Consider the following 22,765-nt stretch of genomic DNA (forward strand, 5'->3'; position numbering starts at 1 on the left):
ATACATTTTAATATAAACCCAAGGAAAACAGCTCACAGTTATTGCGACAAAGTGCACCGTCCATGACCACAGATAGTTAATTGAATTCTGACAGTATTTATATTCTAGCTTATCATTTCCTTAAAACAAAAACAACAACAACAACAACAACAACAACAACAGAATAACCTATATAAAATGTGTCGTCCCGCTCCCCCTTTTTTGTGAGATTTCTCTGCTATGGTCAAATCAGTGCAGTTTATAGATCCCAACTTCTGAGGCGCAATAGTAGGCATGACGACTTTAGACAGCGAGTAGCTGTCTAATATGTATAAATTACAACTCAGCAGGATATACTATATACTTTATTAGAAGACCCAAAATGTGGAAAGAAAAAAAAAGGAATAGCAAAAAAAGAGCCACTGAAAGACACATTGCCTCACATTAGATCAGAGCGTCTCTGTCGGATCAATTGAGCATTTGTTACCACACAGCGCCCTCCAGTGAACACTATGTGAAATAATCCAACAACGACTGCTTTGTCTGCTTTCGTGAAAGAAGGTGTGGCAGTATTACCACCTGGCACTGAAATATGTGCCCCAGCTTTTTTCAGACAACAAGGAAGTGTTCACACTGTGAAACCTGAGCACACTGGCTTGCTGTGATTACTGTTATAAGGCGTTCATCTTCATTAGAGGGAAGGAAACAGAGTATAACAAGCCCTAACAATCCTTTCTTTTTTACCATGACAGCATTTTGGATGATAAAAATATTATTATGAATACATAAATTAAAAATATTTCTAACACGCATGGTTTAGAACACCTCTTTCTGCATTCTTAAATTTAAAAAAATATTCTTAGATCTACTTTAAGCCTTCGCTGCTTTGATTGTTTCCTTCTCTGTGCCCCAGTTTTCACTCCTGCTGATGAACAATTCCACATGACTGACATATTAAGAGAGCAGTCTGTTTTTGTTTCTCATTCATCCATGTGTGCATTACATTACACTTTTACACACTCCATTCTCACTCCATCCTTGTGCCAGGTTTTCCTAAAAGCTTTTGCAGCCCTGGATCTCTAAAGTGGCTGTTCAGTTGATCACTACCAGTTGAATAGTAAAATTTCCTCTAGCCAGCAGCAGATGACAGTAACATAGAAGCAATTATCAGCTAAGTTCATGGTTAGCTCCATCAACACAGCAGGGTGTATGAAAATGCTGACTGCTACAAGAGGACGTGAGTATTTTAATGGCTAGATGTTGCCCAGCAAAGACTAAAATGTAGGTATAAAACTGAATTTCACATAGCAGACACAGTTATCTGTGTCACAGATCACTCATAGGGCTGTCTTATGTCTTTTTTCACATTAGCTACAAAAAAGGAGACCCCCCCCTCCCAAGATGACACAAGAGAGACCGAAAATTGTTCCCAACAATAAAATGCCGTTATGCTTTTATGCCATTCTTGGACTCTAACCAGGACCAGGACAATAACTAAATATGGTCAAATTACATTAAAGTCTTTTGTAATCTGTCTTCTTGTATTTTATTTTCTTCTTTCTTCACTCTTCTTCAATGGTTGTTAAGAAAAGAAAAGAAAAGAAAAGAGCCAGTACAAGTTATGATGACTGAGCTCTGTAAATGGAGGTTCTTTGTCCTCACACTTCCTTCTATAACCTTGATTAGACTAGCAAAGGGAAAAAAAAAGTGACACAATATCAAGGCTGTGATGGCAAGAGCCAAGCTGAGAGCTTTTAACACTACAGCCTAACGTTTCCTACAAAACATCTTCCAAGAATTTGTGAGGTAAAAAAGGACACAAAAACACCCGCTCCCAGACTGCAAAGTGCTCCAAATAATGTTTTAACAGTTGTTAACTAAAATTACTTTTTGATCCTGTCAAAATTTTCAACTGGTAGTTACATGGCATTGCAGTTTTGTACTTACTGTGAAAGATCTGGCTACACTTGTGGAATCGCCTCAAAGTCTGATGTTTTCTGTGAAGTTCAGGATTGTTTGGCATCTGTTTGCACCAATGGGACTTCTGTAATCCAGATAGGCGATGGGTCGCGTGTGGACCCTTATGGTCTTTAGGGACTCCCAGCATGACCAACATTGCAAACACCATCACCAGCAAACCAACAATCTGCATGGTGATGAGTCTACACAACACAGAGCCAGGGTAATGTAGATGTGCATATAAAAACACACCTTTCAAACAATCTACTGAAGTAAGGAAATTTCACAAACACTCCTTAATTCATCCCTGCTCCAATTAGATAAAAGACACTCCTTAAAATGTAGCAAATAATAAAAATGCAATCCAAATTCTCCAAAGCAACAACTTGCAAACACTGCCGCACTTCCCACCAGTCCTTCATGCTGCTACTCCTGAGATCTGCCAAAATACATAAACCCCTGCAGTCTTGGCTACCCTCCTAAATCCAGGGACAATGTTTCGCCCCAGAGTACGATGGGATCCTAATGAGGGCAAGTCTATGTACAATATGCGTGGTGAAATTCGCTCCCTTCTCCATCTCTTCATCCCAATGCTCAAAGGAGAGACTCTCTCTCATCTTCCCAGTCTTTTCTTTCTCTGATAATTCTTTTTAATATTCAAAAGGAGTTTGTGGACATTCTGTCTTTTCTTATGATGTTTCTATGCGTGCAGCAGCACAGGGGATCCTGTTGACTACATGCTGGGCGTCTTTTCAATTCTGCTGGCCTCCTCACAAAACCTAGGCCCCCTCAGCACAGAGGTGATGGGGTGAAACACAGGCAGGCTATAGCAAGGGAGCCTACATCCCCCTTTTTTCTGACTAAGACTATTTAATGGCTTTCATTCCCATCTCGCCAGCACACCAAACAAGATCGCATAAGACAAAAACTTTCCCCTTCAAAAAGATGCTCCCTATTGAGAGGCAAACACAACACCCTTTCCCAGAAGACAGAAAAGTGATGCAGTATGGGATTTAACGTTCCACAGGCTAGCGTTGTTACTCCTAAATCCATTGAGGCATAAACAGAGACAGACTTGCAATTGGAGTCACCTTGGAACCACAGGTACAGTATGTTTGAGTTTCCTTCACAGGCATTTCGGCTGGACTGTTACCATACTTTACTCGCCTCACATTCACTACAGCCAGCTTCTTCTCATTCATGTCGTGTCCTTGCAGAGCCATCCTTTTATTTATTCATTGTGCTACTTTTATAACACAACAATTCAAATTTACAGTCTCCTTGAGTTAGCAGTGGACAGCACAACCCCAAGGTGTTTTCAAAAGATAAAGACGAACAACTTGAAGAAAAAAGGACTTGTTTAAATGGATTCTCATAGCATTTTACAAGACAATCAGCAAACACCTCCAGGGAAACTTTGTCCTGCTCCTGTTTTTTGACTGTAATGCATTTTACAGTTGCACAAGTAGCCCATCACAAATCAAAGAGAATATCTGAGATGTCAGGAGAGAAATGTCCTTTGACAAGCAAGGTCGAGTCTCTCTGGGCTTTATGCTCAGATCCAGACCTGAAGCTCCATGAAATAAACAAAAGAAGACCAGAAAAAAGCCATGTCCTCTAGTCACCACAAAGCAAAAGATGAACTTAAAACAGATTCAATTAAAGATATGAAATTGGACTTCACAAAACTCCTGTGCCAGTTTGCAGAAATACCCCCCCCTTTTTTTTTAACAACGTAAAACAAAGTAAGTGTTGCATATGTGTTGGATTGAACCTGCAGAATATATCATGTTGAATAAAGATTGCTTCATCATACATGGATCCTACAATGAGAACTTCTTCTTTGTCAGGTCTCTCTTGAGACAACTTGATTTTTAGGAGGCATGACAGACTCGGTGGAAGGAGTGGGAGACAAGAACTGATGTGAGGTGGAAAGAAGAGGTCACTTAGGGTCCTGAAGAAGTTGGATGATATTAGTGTTACTGTGTCACTGTGGCAACAAATCATTTCTGATTGGTTGGTGAGGGGGTGATAAAGCTTCAGGAGCACCAACCACACTATAACTAGGTGTACAATCATAAGAATTTCACTACAGTTACCGTAAAGAGAATTACTGCAGTATTTAACCACAGAACAGTCAAAAACATTAACATATCAATGAAATGGGGGAGGCTCATCAACCAGTGTGGACAAGAGTTTAGTGCACACATCTTCAGGAGTTAGACTGCCACGGTGCCAAACAATGAATCAAATTAAAAACACAGCTGTCTAGTTAGTCTCAAATCAGCCATATTTAGACCCTGACACTATTCAGTGTGCAGTAAGTGCAGTCATGTCATATTTCTGGAACATCTATGACAGAAACCTCAGCAGCTGTCAGGCCATTTCGTGATGCCTCTCCACTATGCACAATTACACTGGAACATCAGCTCTACAAGAGAGCCCAAGAATGTATCATTCTGGGCTCTGTCCCAGGATAAATACAGTTAACCCACTAACGTGCAGCCAAGGAACAAGGCAAAAGCCAAAAAGCCTTTTAAAACTGGACATGACCAAAATGTTTTTGCTATTCTCTACTGACAGAAATATCACAGAATCAAAAAAAGGACAGGCAAAACAAAAAAGCAAGATGCAAAGCTGCATATAGCAAAAGCTGAAGAAAAGAGTAAGAGTTTTTGTCTTCTTACTATAGAATCTTTGTTCAGGCATGTAAAAAAAAAAGTAAGAGATCCACTAAAAGAAAATCACAGAACAAATGTGTTTCTGTTCAGGGAATGTCCTCATGCATGACACTGCTGCAAGAAATGCGAGGCCGGGGTGGGCACTGACGACAAGAAAGAAGGGGTGCTTTGCAGGATGCCACAACGAGGTTTGGAACACAAAACAGGATGAGGCGATAAACAGGCTGTTGCTTTTCCGCTTGCCTGCGCACACTGAATCCCTCTTTCCCTGTGTCTTTTAATGGGCCTCACATTAGCATCTGTTTAGCGTCAGCCTCGACATGGCCTGTGGAGTCTGATTAAAATAACCCAGCTATCACGTAACACGCTGGCAGCGACATCAAAATACAGTCAGACATTGGAATATGTGCAGCAACAGACATTGGGGAAGTTAACATGAATGTTCTCTACTTCTGTTGTCCGAACATTTTTGATTAGTCGCTTCTGTTCAGACTCTCGTCTTGCGAGACCACATTCCGTATGGAGAGACATCAAGCGTTCAGATTACTGTGCAGCGCTCACTATGGTATCTGATTGTTTTTTTTTTTTTTATTCATGACTGTGCTTGCATCACGTGGAGATAAGATTTGAACAGCACAGGCCTCTCTGGCTGTCCTTGGATGCTCTTATTTTCCTTGAATGCAGCTTGTTCGGTGACCAAAACTTCACTCCTTCCCTCATAAAAATGCGCAACGGAAGAAAGAAGCAGCATTGTAGTTTCATGCTTAATTGGCTTAATTGCTTTAGAGACACAGGAGCTTTAATGACTGACAGTAGGACTCAGTAACTGAGCCAAGAGATTCTTTTGTTCTTATCACTGCTGGACCTCAGCCAATCACATGGCAGTGAGATTGAAAACAAGAGCCAGAGTGGAGCAGCAATCTGACTTTAATTTAGGTGGAAACATAAACAATCATTTCCTGGTCAGATTCATTTTATGCAAGCCACACACTGCAGCTGTCTGATACAGTAGATTTAGGTTTTGACTCTTATGTCCAACTGAGTCAACTCTGTAGGTACTGGCTTGCAGATACGGCATACCTGTACAAAGAAAGTCACATATAAGGAAAAGTATCGCTATAGGCAATCATATATTCAGAATGTTCTGGAGTGCTTCTATGTCAAGAGCAGTTGCTCATTTTACCCACATTCAGTTAATTTTCTTTTCAAAAAAATAGTCAAGTTTTAACTGAGAAAAGCAGTAGTTCAGCTAAGATGGAAGTACTGTCAGATAGGCAAAGTCAAAGTTATTTATATAGCACATTGAAAACAACAACTGTTGACCAAAGAGCTATGCATTTAAAAAAGAAATCAAAAGAGATAAAATAGAGAAAAGAAAATCTGATTAAGAAATAAGACAAATAATAGTAGTAAGAAAAAAGTAAGTAGTAAGAAAAAATCTAAAAGCTCCTTTACTTCCCAGAATTCATAGAAAGTCAGAGGCACCACTTAGAGGTAAAAACAGAAATAAAAATTTTCACCTCCAAAAAGTGAGTAGCATGGCTGCTCTCTCAGGTGTTACCTGTTTTAACAACCAGGCATCTAAGAAAAATAGGCTTTATAAGATTTAGCCAAGCTAGAAGTTAGCAGGAAGTTAGAAAGATAGTTTCCACCTAAACATGATATACCATATCCCAAATGAATTATTTCTAAAAAAAAAAAAGAAAAAAGAAAAAAAAGTACAGCTCTGTTAGCAATGTTTGGAGGGGAAGTGAAGTTGTGCTAAGTGGGGTATAAGGATGTCCTCGCTACAGAGGTATGGTTAGTTTAATATAAACGCATTAGCACAGAAAAGGTTGGGAGGGGGGATAGATTGTTCTTGACAGAAGTTCATATTGAGGGTTCCTGCTGGGCAGAGATAAATACCATTATATGGCAGGAAGAAGATGCTGAAAATAGATCCGATTTTATCCAAGAGAAAATCTGAGATGATCCCTTTCACTACAAGGTTTGTCATTAATATGTTGCTATGTGGTTTGGATTACTTGCTGTGAAAAACTCCTGATCCTATACTCAATATTCACACTGAAGTCTTAGTTTGCCTGACTGGGGATTTAGACTTCAGCAGGAAATCTACAGCATAGGTTCGTCGTACCCACAAACCTCTCTGAAACCCTGTAACATAGCCTGATGTGCAGCTCCCTGGAAATGTAACTGCACGACCACAAAGTAATTAACACAAGCATAAGTACTGGCGATGACATCAGCCACTTACATCGGTTACATTGTTGGCTCTACAAAGATGCACTGCTGAAGTCTAAGACATTCTAATATTTGGTGTCCAGAATCCATGAGCTGTAATGTACATTTGTTTTTAAAACTTAGTTTAAAGACATGTTGCACATACAAATAAATAGTGCTTATAAAACGCTGGAGGGGCACAGAATGACTACTGATTATTTTTGGGGGGCTTGTTTTTTATTAAATAAAACAACACACACAGCATTACCACATGTTAAAAACATGACAGCCTTAATCACTCAGACACTGGAAACAGGGTTGATCTGTCACTTAACAAGTGGATTTTCTAACAGTTTTGAGCGTACACTATTGTGAAATTACTACAATACTACCAGCTCTCTGAGACTGTAGCACAGTAGCATTTAAGGCTAAATGCTAACACACTCCACATCCTGACCTGAGTTTGGTAAGTGTAAAGGACAGTTGTAGTTTAGAATATTAGAATACAAATATTTCTGACTAATAATGCATAATGCTTGTTGTGATGCCATTAATTTTACAGCTATATTTCCTAATTTACTAATGACGGCCGGAGACGATCACTATTTACAGTTTTAATCATGAAGAAGCCATAATTTTGTATCTGCAAAACCTTGACAAGCTATCCAGTTGTAGTTTAGTGTTTTCACTAAGCTACATTGTGGTAGTAGGTAAGAAGTCAGAGAAAACTAAAGCTCTCAAGGTAAACCCTCTAGGACCACATTTTATGCCAGTCCAGTGATTCAGCTAGCCAACAGGCCCACACTGCCATTGTCAGAGTCTTACAGCTACTTTTATTATAGCCGGTTACTGCTTAACATTCCTAATTCAAAATGGTTTGGTTTGTAAAATCTTTCTTTTATATTTTGAAAAGAAATTGATCAGTGAAGCAACAACACAAACTGTTGTTTCAATAATCCACACAAACCTAAAGTGGCACAAAGTTGAGAATTGATGGGGCATTAATATTTTTCCTGTGAGGTAGTTCTTATAGTAACTTTCCAAGTGTATTTAGAATATCATTCTAGTTGCGGTTACAGTGGATGCTTTGAGCCAACATCAGCGATTGATCTTCTAAGATCCCGAGCAAGGAAAGACGCTGCTCATGCTAAAAGCATTCACATCCCTCAAATAAAAAGCCTATTCTTTCTTTTTCTTTCCCTGGTGCGATCAGCTGCCAAAACAAACTGGTGCTGTGATGAATGCAATAAATATGATCGATGGGATATCTGGGTGCTGCTGACCTCACACCACGCGCCAGAGTGGAGGGAGCAGGTGCTGCTCAGATTTACAGCCCACCTCCTCGTGATATTCCCCTCTCTCACACACACAGACAGCGAGCCCTTCTGAGACACAGTCACACTGTTGAGTTTCCACAGCACCCCTACAGCTCACGCCGACTCTCAGAGAAACAGGCTTATTATTGTCTCTGGCTATACTTCATGTCCAACATGACTATGCATGAATCATATCACCACTAATAAAACCAGCAATGATTTTACAGATCATCAACCAGTCAGTCCGGCTGACAGTTATTACAGTAATTTCTACTGGGAGGAGCACATGGGGTTGTCAGCGAGATCGAAGAACTCCTTATGCGTTGGCTCGTAAAGATAGCTAATTGATCTGAGGGCAAAGTTAACTCTGGAAGTGAACATATAAACTACAGAGTTTTGCCAGGAATAATAAACACCAGTGCTTTGGATGGGTCATTACAAACAATAAATCTGGGAGGCATACAACAGGTTCAAAAAAGCCACTGATGAGTCACAAGATTAAAACCAGCGGCAAAATTTCTTTGGTCCCCCTTGTGCTGCTTATGCATCAGGGTTTTTATACTTTGGTGGTTGTTTTGGAATCCTAGATGTAGTTATGGGACACTTAGACACTTTAGTACACTTTAGTAAATGGATCAGGGCTTTATTGAACTGTAGCTTAAGTGAAAAAATTACCCTTGCTCTTAGATCCTGATCAATCCTGCCTTTGTGCCAGGCTGATTGAGGATAGGTAATTAATGTGCATTTGTGGATAAATAACTAAACTCAAATGCTCTCTCCCTTTCAAAAAGCTTGTGAATGGATTGTAGTGCTATCTAATGCTTCAAGTACATAATGAACTGACAACAAACTACCTTCAGCTCCAGTTAATGTTTTGTCAAACTCAGATTAATGATGAGTCTAGTTTGACCAGTCTTACTTTGTCTTTAACAGTCTTTAACAGAGGTCACTTTTTTGAAAACAAATGAGTTTCACTTGGAACAAGAAATTGAGTGTAGTGTGTTGTACCTCTGCTCTCAAGTCAATGTTTTGATTGTAAATCCACCGAATTTCATCACACAACTAACTAACTCCACATATCTGTACCAAATGTTGCTGTGCTGAACAGATTAAATTCTGATTTTGCAAAAAACCATTCTGCTCACGGCTGCCTCTTTTGTAAAGGAAAATTGTTTGGGGACTTGTGCGCACAACACTGTTACTGCATTGTTGTACCAGAATTATAGTAGCCTCTCTGTGTGTTGAGCAAAGAGATCCAAACAGGTCAGTAAAATGAGGTAAAGATTTCTTCCTGAAATTATTTTATTGGCAGGATCCTCACCCTGACATGTGACAGGTTTGCCTTTCTGAGCTTTCATTTGAGGTCCCTGTTATAGAAACTTTGTGAACCACCAACTTATGTATGGCTGGACAAACCAAACCAGTTCGACCACTACCATTTAGGAATGGAAAAATTTGACCCATTTACACTCTAAAATACCCCCAAAACATTTATTATCCTTTCATTTGGAAACAAAGCATATTTGACAGGACAAGAGCAGAAGATTATTAACACTTAGCAAAACCCCATCCAATTTTCTTCCCAATTATCATGAGGACACTAGAAACGTGAATCTGAATATTCTAATTTAATTCTCACCTCATAGTCTTTGTGTTTTGACCCCTTTGCACTCATGCTAACTCCCATCTCAAATCTTACTGCCACTCCAGTGCCTCTTGACCACATTACTACACTTGCTATCCTGACAAGAATGGCTAATAGACCTATTTTTTTGGACAGGGCTAAGCTAAGCTGTGCAGATCAGGGAGATGAAAAGAGATTGGATGGGGAACAAAAAAAACCTCCAGCAGCAAAGAGACTACAGGGAAGATGTATATAGGGCATTAGTGCTTGGTTATAACTAATTATATCTCAAGTGAATCGCTCCTCCAGGCGTGGCAAGGGATATCTCTCTATTGTTGCACTGTTATGAAATGAGTGCTGTTGCCATACTGGGGATAATGTGTGCGAGTGCAGCAAGCTGAATGTGTATAATTCTCTTTGGTTCCTGTATCATGATTATCAGGGCACTACGTCTGATGAACATAAATGAGTGTCATGGAGATGTGACACGATGATGCTGTGGGGACTCTTGGGTAATATATGTGAAGGTGATGGTGTCAAGGAAATTGGTTTTCAGGGTGGGGACTCAAGGCCAGCGCAAGAGCCCAGTAATGAAAAGAAAGGATGAACAGGAAATAGAGTTCTCCATCTCTATCATGATAACGCTGTCTGTGCCATGTATCCAGGCACAGTCCACTTCAGCTCCACATCAATAAGGTGAAAACAAGCGCCAAGATTATAAAGACATCGAGTAAGCATTAACTCCATCCACTCCAGTTAAATAGAGGTATTATTTCTTTTCCCAGAGGTTAAATTGCTTTTTGTACAGTTTGGTAGCAGCAGCTGATTTTTAAAATTCCTTTTCTGCTGAATTTGTTTGGTTGTGCAGTTTGATAGATCATGGTTTAAAATGATTTTATTATTAGTTTATGAACCAAAATCAATACTTGGTAAAACTTAGTATAAATGATTAGATATTGAGACTTGATTTAGTTAAATATGCTGTATTTTAACATACAATAACTACAGCAACATTAGCATGAATATAAAAAAAAATACCTTCTCCCTCCAAAAAATTACATTTGTGTTTGCTTTTATCGTCATGGTAAAATAAAAATGTGCCATGTGACAAAATGACACCTGACAGAACTGTGTCACACAATGCATGCTTTTACTACAACAGTATAGGCAAGAAGCTAGGCTCAGCTCAGTGTTGTCTATATTCTTTTGAAAGTACCAGCATGGTTCAGCATGAATAGGGTACACACTAAATGTTTTTCTACATTCATGCTGCGCTTGGTATATGCATCAATCTAGTGGATGTTTCGGGTAGAATACTGTTTATTCTTAGGTAGACATCAGGCGACTGCTGTTTGACAAATACAGTATTTTAGAGTGTGAGACATCATCAGAAATGACTCGACTACAGTATATACTACAATGTGACAACCAGTGCTTATTGCTTAAATACAATTTAGAGATAGAAGTATGCATTGAGTAAGTCAATAGAAGTGATTGTAAAGACAAAAAGGTGACTTCAGCAAAGCAACAGCCTAGAGAATGAATATCTTACACGGTGTATATACAGTCATCATCTTTATCACTCGCAGTACACCTTTTTTCATTTCACTACAGAAATGTGGACTAACAGCCTGCATTGCACTATGTGAACACCCTGATGGATAATTTCTTTTTGATCAGATCTTCAGCAATATTAACCTTGATGCCTCCGCAGCTCTCAGCTAGACACGGCTTTGTTCTCCCATCACCTGTCTGCACATCCATCAGTGTCGTGAATGGTTTCTTGGAGACATTGAGGGGTGACTGCTTTGAGAGAAGATAAAATGCTGCATTTTGACATGCCTGGACCCCTCTATTCTGAAGCCAATCAGTGATGACAGCGTGGCAACCTTCAGTTCCCTCTCTTCCTCCCTATTTCTATTTCCATAACCTTACAAATAGAGCAGCTCTCTGAAGTTGCCGTCCTTTGTGATCTGTGACAAACGCAATGGTAGCTGTCAGCGGAGAGGGAGGATATGAGTGCTGATGTGCTCTCTGAAGTAATGCTCAGCCTTTCATGTTGAGGCAGAAGAACCAAAGACCTGTCTCCTCTGTGTGTGTATGCCTGCCAAGCACTGGCTAGCAAAGTGTAAGTGCAGGAGTTTTAGCGTGCCTTTCTAATCCACTGCTTTCACACAGGTCAGTCTCATTTATTATGAATGTGAAGTTCTGTGCAAAGCTCTTTGATATCGGGAAACAATTTAGAGCTGGCTGAGAGTCAATATCATAAGGGACCAATAAAAAATATTTTTAATGTGTTACAAACTTCAGGTCAGCTTGTGTTTCCTTATAAAATTCACAGTAGGCTGTATTAGTCCCGGGTGACCATAATATAAAACATTACTGAGTCAGTGCCTGGAAATGTGGCAGTTGTTTTTAGTTTCACCTAAACTAAAGAAGGTCAGGTTAAAGTAATGATGATATTGGTAGTGATTTCAGACATGTTATAAAAGGACATGGATGACAAGGACATAGGATCCTTGAATCGCGTGTATAGAGTGTGATTAGTTAATCAGTGAAACTTACACAGAAATCAATGAACTTTGTTTCTGGATGAAGGTCACAGAGATCGAATGAAAAACACTCATAATTAAACAAACCCAGGCACCTAAAAGGTTCTTCACCTTAACAATTAATGGAGCAGTCTTTTTTTTTTTTTTTTAGCTCAGACTGGCAGCTGTCAAGATTATCCTCACGTTTCATCCAGAGAGTCACGCTCCTTGTAAATGGAGTCTTTGGCAGCAGCCCACTTTGTTCTATCAGGGGCAGAATGAGGTATTAGGGCACATTAGTCTCATTTCCAATTCACTGACTGGGCCAGATCGATTTCCTTCATTTTCATGCACAGATGGGATTAAATGGCCAGATTAAAGATGAACTCTTGGCACTGTCCAAAAGGTAGATTTATCATTCTAAAGATGAACACAAATGCAGTGAAGCAGACACAACATGATTTTCCTCTTTAAACCTGCATTCAAAGTCTTCAAGGTCTGTTAGCTAGGTCATTAGCTGGCATTTTCTAGGAGATATCTGTAATGTCTCAGACCTTTTCCCTTGGCATTACTGATGAAGGCCACACTATGGTGTTTCTGATGGTTATGTTATAGTTTTGCTGGTTATCTTTTAGAAGTCCAAGTATAAAAACAAGCTACAAGGCTACAACACATTGTGATGGACCACATAAAGATTTTGGCAGTCAATTTGGATTTCCCTTTTCTTCACAATATTTCCTGAAGATGTGTGAGGTCCGGTAAATCACCTAGTGAGGTAGGCCTTCTTGCTACAACAACACAGGGGGAACACTATTCACCCGCACTCTGGGAAAAGAGCCCAAAACTCAAACAAAACACATGCATCATCAATAATTTTCTCCAGACTTGTTTCCTTTTTGAGTTTGTGCGTATGTGTGTCTGTTAGTCTCTTGGGCTCAGAAGCTGCTTCTGGCTTCTCATTTCCCTACAGAGCACTCATTTATTGAAGACATCCAACTACAAAAATGCTATTCAGTTTTGTGCCTCATTTTCCCACAATTCTCCTCTTTCAGAAGCGTCTTCCACTGAAACACATATGGAACATGGTGTCTAAACTAAGTGCTTATTTATTCTGTGAAAATACTTTCTGATTGAAAAATATAAACAACTGGCTGTTCTGAAAGCATTCTGAAATCCTTTTGACTGCCAATCTTAGTAAAGGATTAGATACAGTATAATTGGCTGGTGTGCCTTGCTGTGACAGTCAGCTCACTTTTTCTGATTTTAAATTGAATTCCAAGTCTAATTATAATCTGTTTTGCAGAAGAGAGGCCTAATGTTTGCTTGTTCATTGCAGATCAATAAAAAAAAAAAAAAAGATGAAAATTGAACTTGAAAATTCTCTCGAAAAATGAACCTGGAAAATATTTTGATTTTTTTCACATCCCCCAAGAAAGTTATGTTTTTGGTACCACTGACATGGATGTCATTCTGTCTGTCAACATGATAAATATCATATTCCTTTGGACTTCTGACCTCTTCTTTAGAGTAAAATAAGGTCAAACATTCACAAAATGCAATTTATCTTTAAAATTATACTTAAAATTCTGCTGCCTTTGTTTGTGTTGGCAACATTTAGGAATCCAAATATCCAAATATCATATCACATTTGACCTCTGATCTATAACCTTGATTTATGTTCAGTTATTTACAAATCAATGCCTCTTATCTATTATTATCCTCTTGCGTGTTTATGTAATCAAAGTAAACATCTATCATGCACGATTAACCTTAAAAAACATTTACAACATAAACAAACAAAAAACAAAAATGAATGTGTACAGCATATAAATGACAGTACTGCCCAGAGCACTCTCTGGGCAGGTACCTTGGTTGACATAGAGTTCCTGTTTTGTTTGTTCTAAAGTTTACCGCTGGACACAAGGCCGGTCTTACTTTACTAAAAGTTTGCACAGAGGACTCAGTGGCTTCAAAACTGATTGGCAAAAATTTAAGGTGAGCACTGAGACATATTTCCACTAAAAACAGCCAAAAGTAGTGTTGTGTAACCAATAAACACAGAACATATGTGAGTGGACTTTTAAGTTAAAAGCAGCAGCAGTACCTGTGTAGCCCAAAGAGTTGTCATCCTCATGCTCAGTGGTAGGAGCTGGTGTTGCCCCTTCGCTGGCACCATCTTGAGCGACTCCCGTCTCTGTCAACAATAACACCAAAGGGACTGAGAAACTAGATGCATTCTGCCCACTTTCCACACCCACGGTCCAGACCTCCAGCCCTCTGCCTCCCTGACACAGACAGACTGTAAATATGCTCAGAAGTGCCAGGCTCCATCCCTGTAAACGCTGTCTCTTGCAGAGGAGTCCAAACACCCACATCACGCAAACATCAAATAATCTAAATTCCTTTTTATGCGCCTAAAACAAAGCAACCAAAAACTTTTGAAGTTTCAATCAGCCGGTAGGTGAGAACAGATCCATCAGAATGATCGGTTGATGCAATCTTCAGCTTTTCTTTGGGCTCAGCAGGAGGCTGTTCTGCTACCCTGTGTTGGGATTGAATGTGAGCATGTGTGTGCACAACAGAGTCATCCCTACAATATCAATAGCCATAAGTGGCTGCACCCCTATAGGAGCACATGTGGTGGACAGAAGAGGGAGGGCCAGGGCACACTCTGCATGACTGACAACATCACTCTGTATGCACACACATACACCGTGCACGCAGTCCTGATGCAAATACAATGATGCACCATTAATCGCTAATCAGTTTCTTTTGATTTGTGCCCGTCTTTGTGCCTGTCTCTCTTTTTGGATTGACAGATTGAGTATGTGTGACAGACTGCATGAGGGCGGGACAGCACGGGGAAGAGAGTAAAAAGAAAGGCCAACGGGGCCCTGGTGTATCTGGCTTATCGAGGAGCCGAGAGGCCCGCTGTGCCCTTATGATGACTCTGTGTGAAATAAATCAGGCTCAGCCATGCCCATTCTTTTTGTGTACCACTGACAGGGGGTTAATGTGGGCTGGGCAGTTGGGGTGGGTGGTGGTGGGGGTAAACTGAATCTTAATCATCTAACCCCTTTAGCTAAGTGAGTGGCAGTCTGTCGGAAGTATCTGTTTCCTCAATGAGATCTGGCATCACTTCAGATAAATAGCAGACGGGCAGACGGAATTGTTCATTGGAGAGTACTTTAAGCCATTAGAGTGAGGAGAAGAAGGTGACCTACAATATCGTCTGCCACTCCCACCATTAGAAAATTGACAGTCCAAATTTATGCAAACTTTTCATACACAGCAATGACCTGAAATCACATTTAACAACAGCACTGGACACATTAATGATGGTAACCACAAAGAAGACATTCAAAATGCAGTGATTACGCACCCCTGCTGTGCTCGCAGTGATGCAATTAGCGTGGCAGTAAAAGGGCTTCATGCTGGCCCGAACGTATTATCTGGCACTTTTCTGCCTGTGTGTTTGTCTAAGCAACAGGATCCGACTGACACAACAGGAGAGCAGAGCCACTGAGTCACACATTAATAACCATGTAGGTTACTCAGTATCGTGCATGCGAATGAAGTGTGATGACACATGTAACGAATGAGATGAAAATGTGCATGGCATGAAGAAACACAGACATCAACAGCAGGTCTGATGCACTGTCTGACAATTATAGCATGACACCGGCAGTCAGAGATTGTTTTTAATTTGTTCACAACAGACAGATTAAACACAAACATCTGCTACTGGAAAAAAAAATGTAGCTTGACACTGGCAGCAATTATAGCCTGAAAGCAAGGACAAAAATATAAATGTGTGTTTTTGCAAAAAAATAAAAGAAAAAAAATAGTACATACTACCACAACCAGGCATGTATAAACTAAATCAAATACACTGACTTAAAGGCTTTTTTCTCATTCTAGTGGAAAAGGATGAAATTTAAAAAAAATGTTGTTAAGTTTATAAACTGAGTCCAAAGGTCCATTAATAGCAAATAACACTAACAAATATTGTGGAAAGTATTTTCAGCTTTACTTAGCTTTAATTGAACATCTTCCTTACAAGCATAAGGAAAAATATCAATCTGCCAATTTTAAATAAAATAATATCCTGAATTTGTTTACTTTTTGGATGATTATGACTTACTAGTTTATTTCAGAGCTTTCAACATCATCTTACAGCTTTTAATCAGCAGATGATCTTTGCTCAGTTGTGAAAATGGCCTTTACCATCTATTTCTGCTGGTGAAAACAGTTTGATATGACTGACAACCATTGAGCTAACCTTTGAGTTAAGATAACTGTGTCAAAGACATATCAGCAGAAGCATGTTATTATAAAAAAAATATATATAGCATAAGATCAGATAGTCTTAGACTTTGTGTTTCTCCATCTCCACTAGCTTCGAGTCTTGTCTGCAGTATCTGCCCTTTACATCTTTATGCTGTATTTCCTGGGTGGTCCATAAGCGGAGGTCCTATTAGAGACCACTTCAGAGTTCATTAACAGGTGGTGTACACAGATCCCCCTGGGGCATCAAGACAGATATCCAGACCCACAGTCTGGATCTCCCTTTTCTTTTAGCCCAAACACAGCACACAACATCAGATCCCCTGCTAACTAATTAACATGGTCCATGTGGAGAGAACTAACTACTTACTTAAAGATACAAAAGCATACATTCTGTCTCTTAAACCACTCCCTTGTTACTCACGGGCCCCTGGTTATAAGCCCTGGCCTCGGAGTCAAACAGAACAGCATGTTGCTTTTTCTCCACCACAGCTGTTTCTTCATGTCCACAGGTTAGGAACTGTTAGTATCTTGGCAACAACGCGAAGTCAATCAGCACTTCAGCTGCTGTCCAGTCTGACTTATGCAGTTATTGCTAAGTGACAAACGCTGGGAGCTTGTAATAAATGTGAATGAAGAAGCTGAGAGACTTGCTGTTGTCTTATTGTTATCTTGTCACTGGCACCCTGGCAGTCTGCAAAAGTGATGGATGGGCTTAAAATGATTAGTTTGGGGAGTCTGACTGTGGAGCTTGTTAAGAGGACTGACTGATTATTTGCTGTAGGACATGTTCCTTCACACAGGCTGATCAGAGAAGCAGCATATTTCTGTAAGGGACCTCAAGCCATTTCACTTATTAAATTGGTTTCTTTGAGAATGTTCTCCACTAACATCTGTTTACTTTTTTTGTCTGATGACAGAGGGGAAAAGTATGAACAGCCAACAAGAATGCTAATTATTAAGCACAGTCAACAAGATTCCCACTGCTTTCATTTGTAGCAGTCATTCTCAAAGCTGCAAATTTAAATAAAATCTTTGCTGCTGATAGTCAAACGCATGACACCATCTTAAAACCTTTATTTTTTGTCATTGAGGAGCTGAATTCAATGGCCTTCACTATAACAAAACGGTAAAGAAATTTAGTACAAAAAGCTCCTTCAAAAGAGCCCTTTTCAGCAGAATCTACTCTGTCTGCTTCATCTGTTTCTACAGCACCATTACATTCATTTCCATTTTGATTACTCTTTCTTTGTTTTCTGCATGACTAATGGAGTTTTAATTAGGCCTTGAGATAATACATACGTACGCATTAAGGACAGAAAGCTGGAGAGAAGTACAAAGTCAAAGTGGAGAGGCAGTTTTTTCACGTAGAGATGAATAACATACAGTGTGAAGAAGAAGGGTGGAGGGTGACCTTAAAGAATAAAAAAAATCAACTTGTGCCAGACAGTGGATGAACTGAATGGCCACACAATCCCCAGTATATAGTAAATAAGTATTTTTTTTAACTGTGAATCATGGAAATCTGTTTTAGTAGAGTCTGAGAATAAAACCATGATCGTCAAAATGAGCATATTAGGACCTGTTTAAATGAGAAGTTTGACTTTAATTTAAAAAAATGCATAGTTTCTTTCCCCTTGAAGATTAGAGAAGATCAATACTACTCACATTATCTTATAGTTGGGGTCAGCAGACTTAGTTTAGTACAAACACTAAGAAAATCTGCCTACTGCTGCGCACAGTTTTTTTCCTTGGAGTCCACACTCATGGCAAATAAATAATCCAACACAATTGCCAATAAAATCCCTATTTTTCATTTTTACATTTCAGTTTTTGTACAGATTAAACCACTGATATAATATATATAATATATACTCATTTGTGACTTTAGAGATGCTGGTAGGCAGATTTTATAGCTTTAACACAAAGCCAAGCTGGGTATCACCCTTCACACTAATCTAAGCTAGCCAGCTGTAGCTACATACCATATAGACCACATTTCACATTTTATTTTCAAAACTGGTAAACTATTGTTTAAAGACAAGATTAAAACGGTGCGTTGACAGCATAAAATACCATGTCACAAATCATTAAGTCGTGCAGCAGCTGTCGTGAGAAAGTGGAGCAAATGGCTCACACTCACACATGCACACTTCAGCTGTGCCGAAAGGCTGGCTCTTAACGTTCATGTATGAAACCATACCCCTGCAAACACGGTAAAGTACATTAATAGCTAGCTGATAATACCTTTAGCTCCAAGCATGAACTAATTATTATACCAGAGCAGTTTAATTCATGATAAATGAGAGGAAACCAATATATACAATCCACAAGCTGTTACTGTTTGTATTTTATGTTACTCTGCCAAGCCCTGTGCATATTAGTTGTCTATAACTTGATCTGTGAAGGATTAAAGTATATTTAACCAGCTAAAACGGTCCCATTAGTAAGAACAAACATGACTTAGAAACTGAAAAATATATTTTATGTGTTTTTCAATAGTTTCTGTAAGAACAGGGGGAGCGCTTGAGTATGTTTAAGACTCTATTTAATTTCCCACACAACCATTATGTTTTCAACAGATATTTAAGAATCAAGCCATGATATTGACAATGACAAACTACAATAATCAGGCCTGTATTAGTTCCCATGAGTGAACTGCGGGGAAAGGCTGACTGAATGACTTTGCAGCTTTTCCACCAAACCCTCTGATGTCCTTAACAGCCACAGGTTCATTGCACCAGCTGGAGAAAATAAAACGAGTGTAACGACAAAGTGTTCTGATCAGACATGTTAGTTTGTGCATGAATGCCTGCAAACAGGATTTTGCTATTGACAATTTCACTGCGGTTGTGCGAGCTGTATCCTTTCCCCCCTCATGGTTTCATTGGTTACAAAACTACCACACACCTCAAAGTTGGAATGTGACTCACCTCTGAATGCATGATTGGTTGATTGTTATTAAATAGAAGCGCAAACGTCAAGGAAGAAATATGTGCCAATTTGCTCACTGATAGATTTGCTTGGAGGGCATCGGCAACCAACCACAGAAAGAAAAACAGTGAGACAGATCCAGGACAAAGAGTGCTGATTGGCTTGAAGGGTGCTAAATATTGCATGGTCACTCTGCTGAGCTGCAATCGGTGAGTGCCAAGTAGAATCCCACTGAGCGAGCAGCTCACGCTGAAGCTGTCATAGCTGCTTTCAGGGCACCTTTATCCCTGAAAAGCTAACTTTTGCAAAACACTTTTTTATGGACATCTTATTCCCATACCTTTACGTTATGTAAAACATATATTATCATGCTTACTTAAAATGTTGCCTCTCAGATTTGTTTAACCACACTGATGTCAAATAAGTTCAAAGCCTGCAAGGAGTCTGAACTTGCTTTGACATCCCAGTGGAGCTGAGGCAAGCATACTCCATGCTGCCAAAAGCCCAGATGTCCATTTCTGTGACACTGGAACACTTTTTCTGCTCAGAGAGAGACAAATTGGAGGATGGAGAAAAGAGAATGAGAGAGAGGGAGAGACTTCTCATAGGTGAGAAAAATATGATCTTTCTAGAATTTAAAGTTCTGTAGCCAAGGTGAACAGCTCATGGTCATGACTCAGAAGCAGCTTGTCAACATCCGCACCATCACTGCCGACAGACTAGTGACCTTCTCTGACTTCCTGGTATAAAATCTGCTTCATGCAGCTGCTCTACCCTGCACTTCACTCAAATACCATAAGATTTCTTTGTATGTGGGGGTGGTTTGTGTGAGTAATGACAGCTAATACTAGTGTTCAGATTCTCTTTCTTGGTCTATATAAGACAGAGGATGGTAGGGGAAAAAGTAATCTATAAGAGAAACTGGAGGCTCGTGATGATAGAAAATGAGTTTAGAGGGCAGCAGAGCAAATAAATTAGACCTCACTTCAAAGCAGCGGCAAATTACTGACAAAATACAATGATGGCATATTGTCCTGCTCATTGATTCACTTACTCAGGCAGTGTGCTCTAAACATACAAACACACATGCATGAACACACACAGGGAAAAAACACCCTCTAACTCAGTTCACATGTGTTTTTTAATAATCTCTGAAAATTCCATCAATATGTTAATGTGAACAATTCTTTCCCAAACCAAGAGACCAAAAAGCAAGCCTCTAATCCGTCATTCCTCCCAGTAACATTTTCTGGAGCTGCTCCATCGCCGAAGTCTGACTTTCCAGGGACAAGGAACATTTCTTGGGTTTTTATGCTTAAATGAGATCTGGTGGTTACTGACCAAAATTCTTGACATGTGACCCCAAAACTTGTTGGTGTATTTAAACTCGAACTCTTCTCATGCAAATTATGCAGGACAGAGATGTAAAGACTTGATAGTTGTTTATCATTTCCAGTTCACCTGTGCCCTCAATGCCCAGCAAAGTTTCCTGGTAAACGCCTCGAGGTTGTTTGTGGCATTAACGTAAGCCAAGGGGAATTCTGCGACTTTTTAATTAAAGCTCCTGAGAGAGGAAAAGATCCACAGCTGATGTATAACCTTGTCAGTCTTTGATGTTATGACACCCGGCTTTCAGTTCACACTAGGCACACCTCTTAATCTCTTTCTTCTCTCAAGCTGTGTTGTGGTCAAAACAAATGAGCAAATATGAAATGCATCTTGGTTTGGCAGTGTTTGCTGAACCGCTTCAATGACATGCAATTATTCCTTCACATAATACCTTTTCCCCCCCTGACCTCTACTTAGAAAAAAAAGACCAGCTGTTAAAGGATAAGTGCATACATAAAGACAACATGACAAATTAAAGGAAAAAGCCTTGACCCATAATAATCTAGTCTCTCTGTTGTACTACGGAAGAAACTGCATTATGAAGGAAAGATCTGGCACTTAAAGAATTTAGGGAAATAGAAGGACTCCATAACCAAAGTGGTGGTTGTCCTGCCCTGTCAACTAAAGAGCTAATCATCTGTTTAGTAACTGTGGGATCAGGAAACATATAAAGCCAAACATGTTGTTGCACAGTTCCCGTTCACGGCAGCTTCTGCCTTATGGTAGCAAGGATATTTCCTCATTAAAGATGTACGCTTATAAGTGTGCTTTTCATTTTTCCTTGCATATTATGTTCTGGTGAGATGAGCCAGAGACACTAATTATGGTGCAACTCCAGAGTGAACTGTAAATGATGTTGTAAATTTGCATATGTAGCAGAAGTAAGCAAACCATATTTTGCAGCAAACAACAACAAACTTTTGAGGGATGTTTTTCTTTAATCTAATTTCTATATTTATCATATACACTGGTCAATGCCCATGCCCTGCTCTATTATAGAAATATAATTGTAGTAGTTATTAGGTGGTTGCCAAGCAATGTGATGGCTTAATAATATAAATCATAATATTCAAGTTTTGTTTTTAAAGTAGAAGTTAATTGTGGTGAAATGAAAAATGTCTATAGGTACAAATGCTAAAATATGAGGAATTTTAGTCTATTTGTAGGTGGTTGCCAGGCAACACAACAATGTCGTAATATCTGATATAGATAAGAAAGCTCAGGAGCCCAAGATGTACCTGTGTGCTCGCTTTTGTTGCTCAACTTTTGATCATGTAGAAGGAGTTGGCAGACAAAGGAACAAGCACACAGACAGAAGGAAAAAGATTTACTGTAATGACTCAAGGGAATGATTCTGTCAACGTACGATATTTAGATTAAGATTTTATATACCATTGAAATTAAAGTTACAGATCTCTCCCTATTTATTTAGGTGGGGCCTTGTTTAACCAGAAATAACGATGCAGAAGGTTAGCCCAGAAGCTTCTAGAAGGACTGGGGGAGCATTTTGCTGCCATAGTTTTGGTCCAGTTCCTCTCTTAGAGGACAGATGCAATGCCAACAAGTACAAAGTTGCTCTAAGCAATCCTGTTAGAAAACATAAAACATGCGATAAAACATTTCCATAAGGTAGTGGTGTCTTCATCTCAGCCCAATAAACAATTGCAGGGAAATGTTAGAGCCACATGCTAGACAGTACTCTCAATTACCAGTATCAAAACATCAAATATGGGAATATTTTTTGGAAGACTGACAATTATTCCTGAGGCACAGATCCAGTTCCAACTTAGAGAATCAGTGCCAAGGAGCACTGAAGTTGTTCCGATTTCACATCAGGATCTAACT

General features: G+C 39.4%; 1 protein-coding gene across 6 annotated transcripts in view; it reads right to left on the reverse strand.

Moving 5' to 3' along the window:
- Positions 1 to 22,765, reverse strand: part of robo1 (roundabout, axon guidance receptor, homolog 1 (Drosophila)) — a 197,030-nt gene that overhangs the window by 129,346 nt on the left and 44,919 nt on the right. For 4 of the 6 annotated variants that reach the window (XM_040037801.1, XM_040037796.1, XM_040037797.1 and 1 more), the window contains exon 2: positions 14,415 to 14,504. The exons of the other annotated variants lie outside the window; for them this stretch is intronic. In XM_040037801.1, coding sequence (XP_039893735.1) covers positions 14,415 to 14,504 — 90 coding nt within the window. The remainder of the gene's footprint in view (positions 1 to 14,414; positions 14,505 to 22,765) is intronic. 6 annotated transcript variants of the gene reach the window in all.

Source organism: Simochromis diagramma, unplaced genomic scaffold, assembly GCF_900408965.1.
Source record: "Simochromis diagramma unplaced genomic scaffold, fSimDia1.1 OVJJ01000463.1, whole genome shotgun sequence".
Classification (NCBI taxonomy): Eukaryota; Metazoa; Chordata; class Actinopteri; order Cichliformes; family Cichlidae; genus Simochromis; species Simochromis diagramma.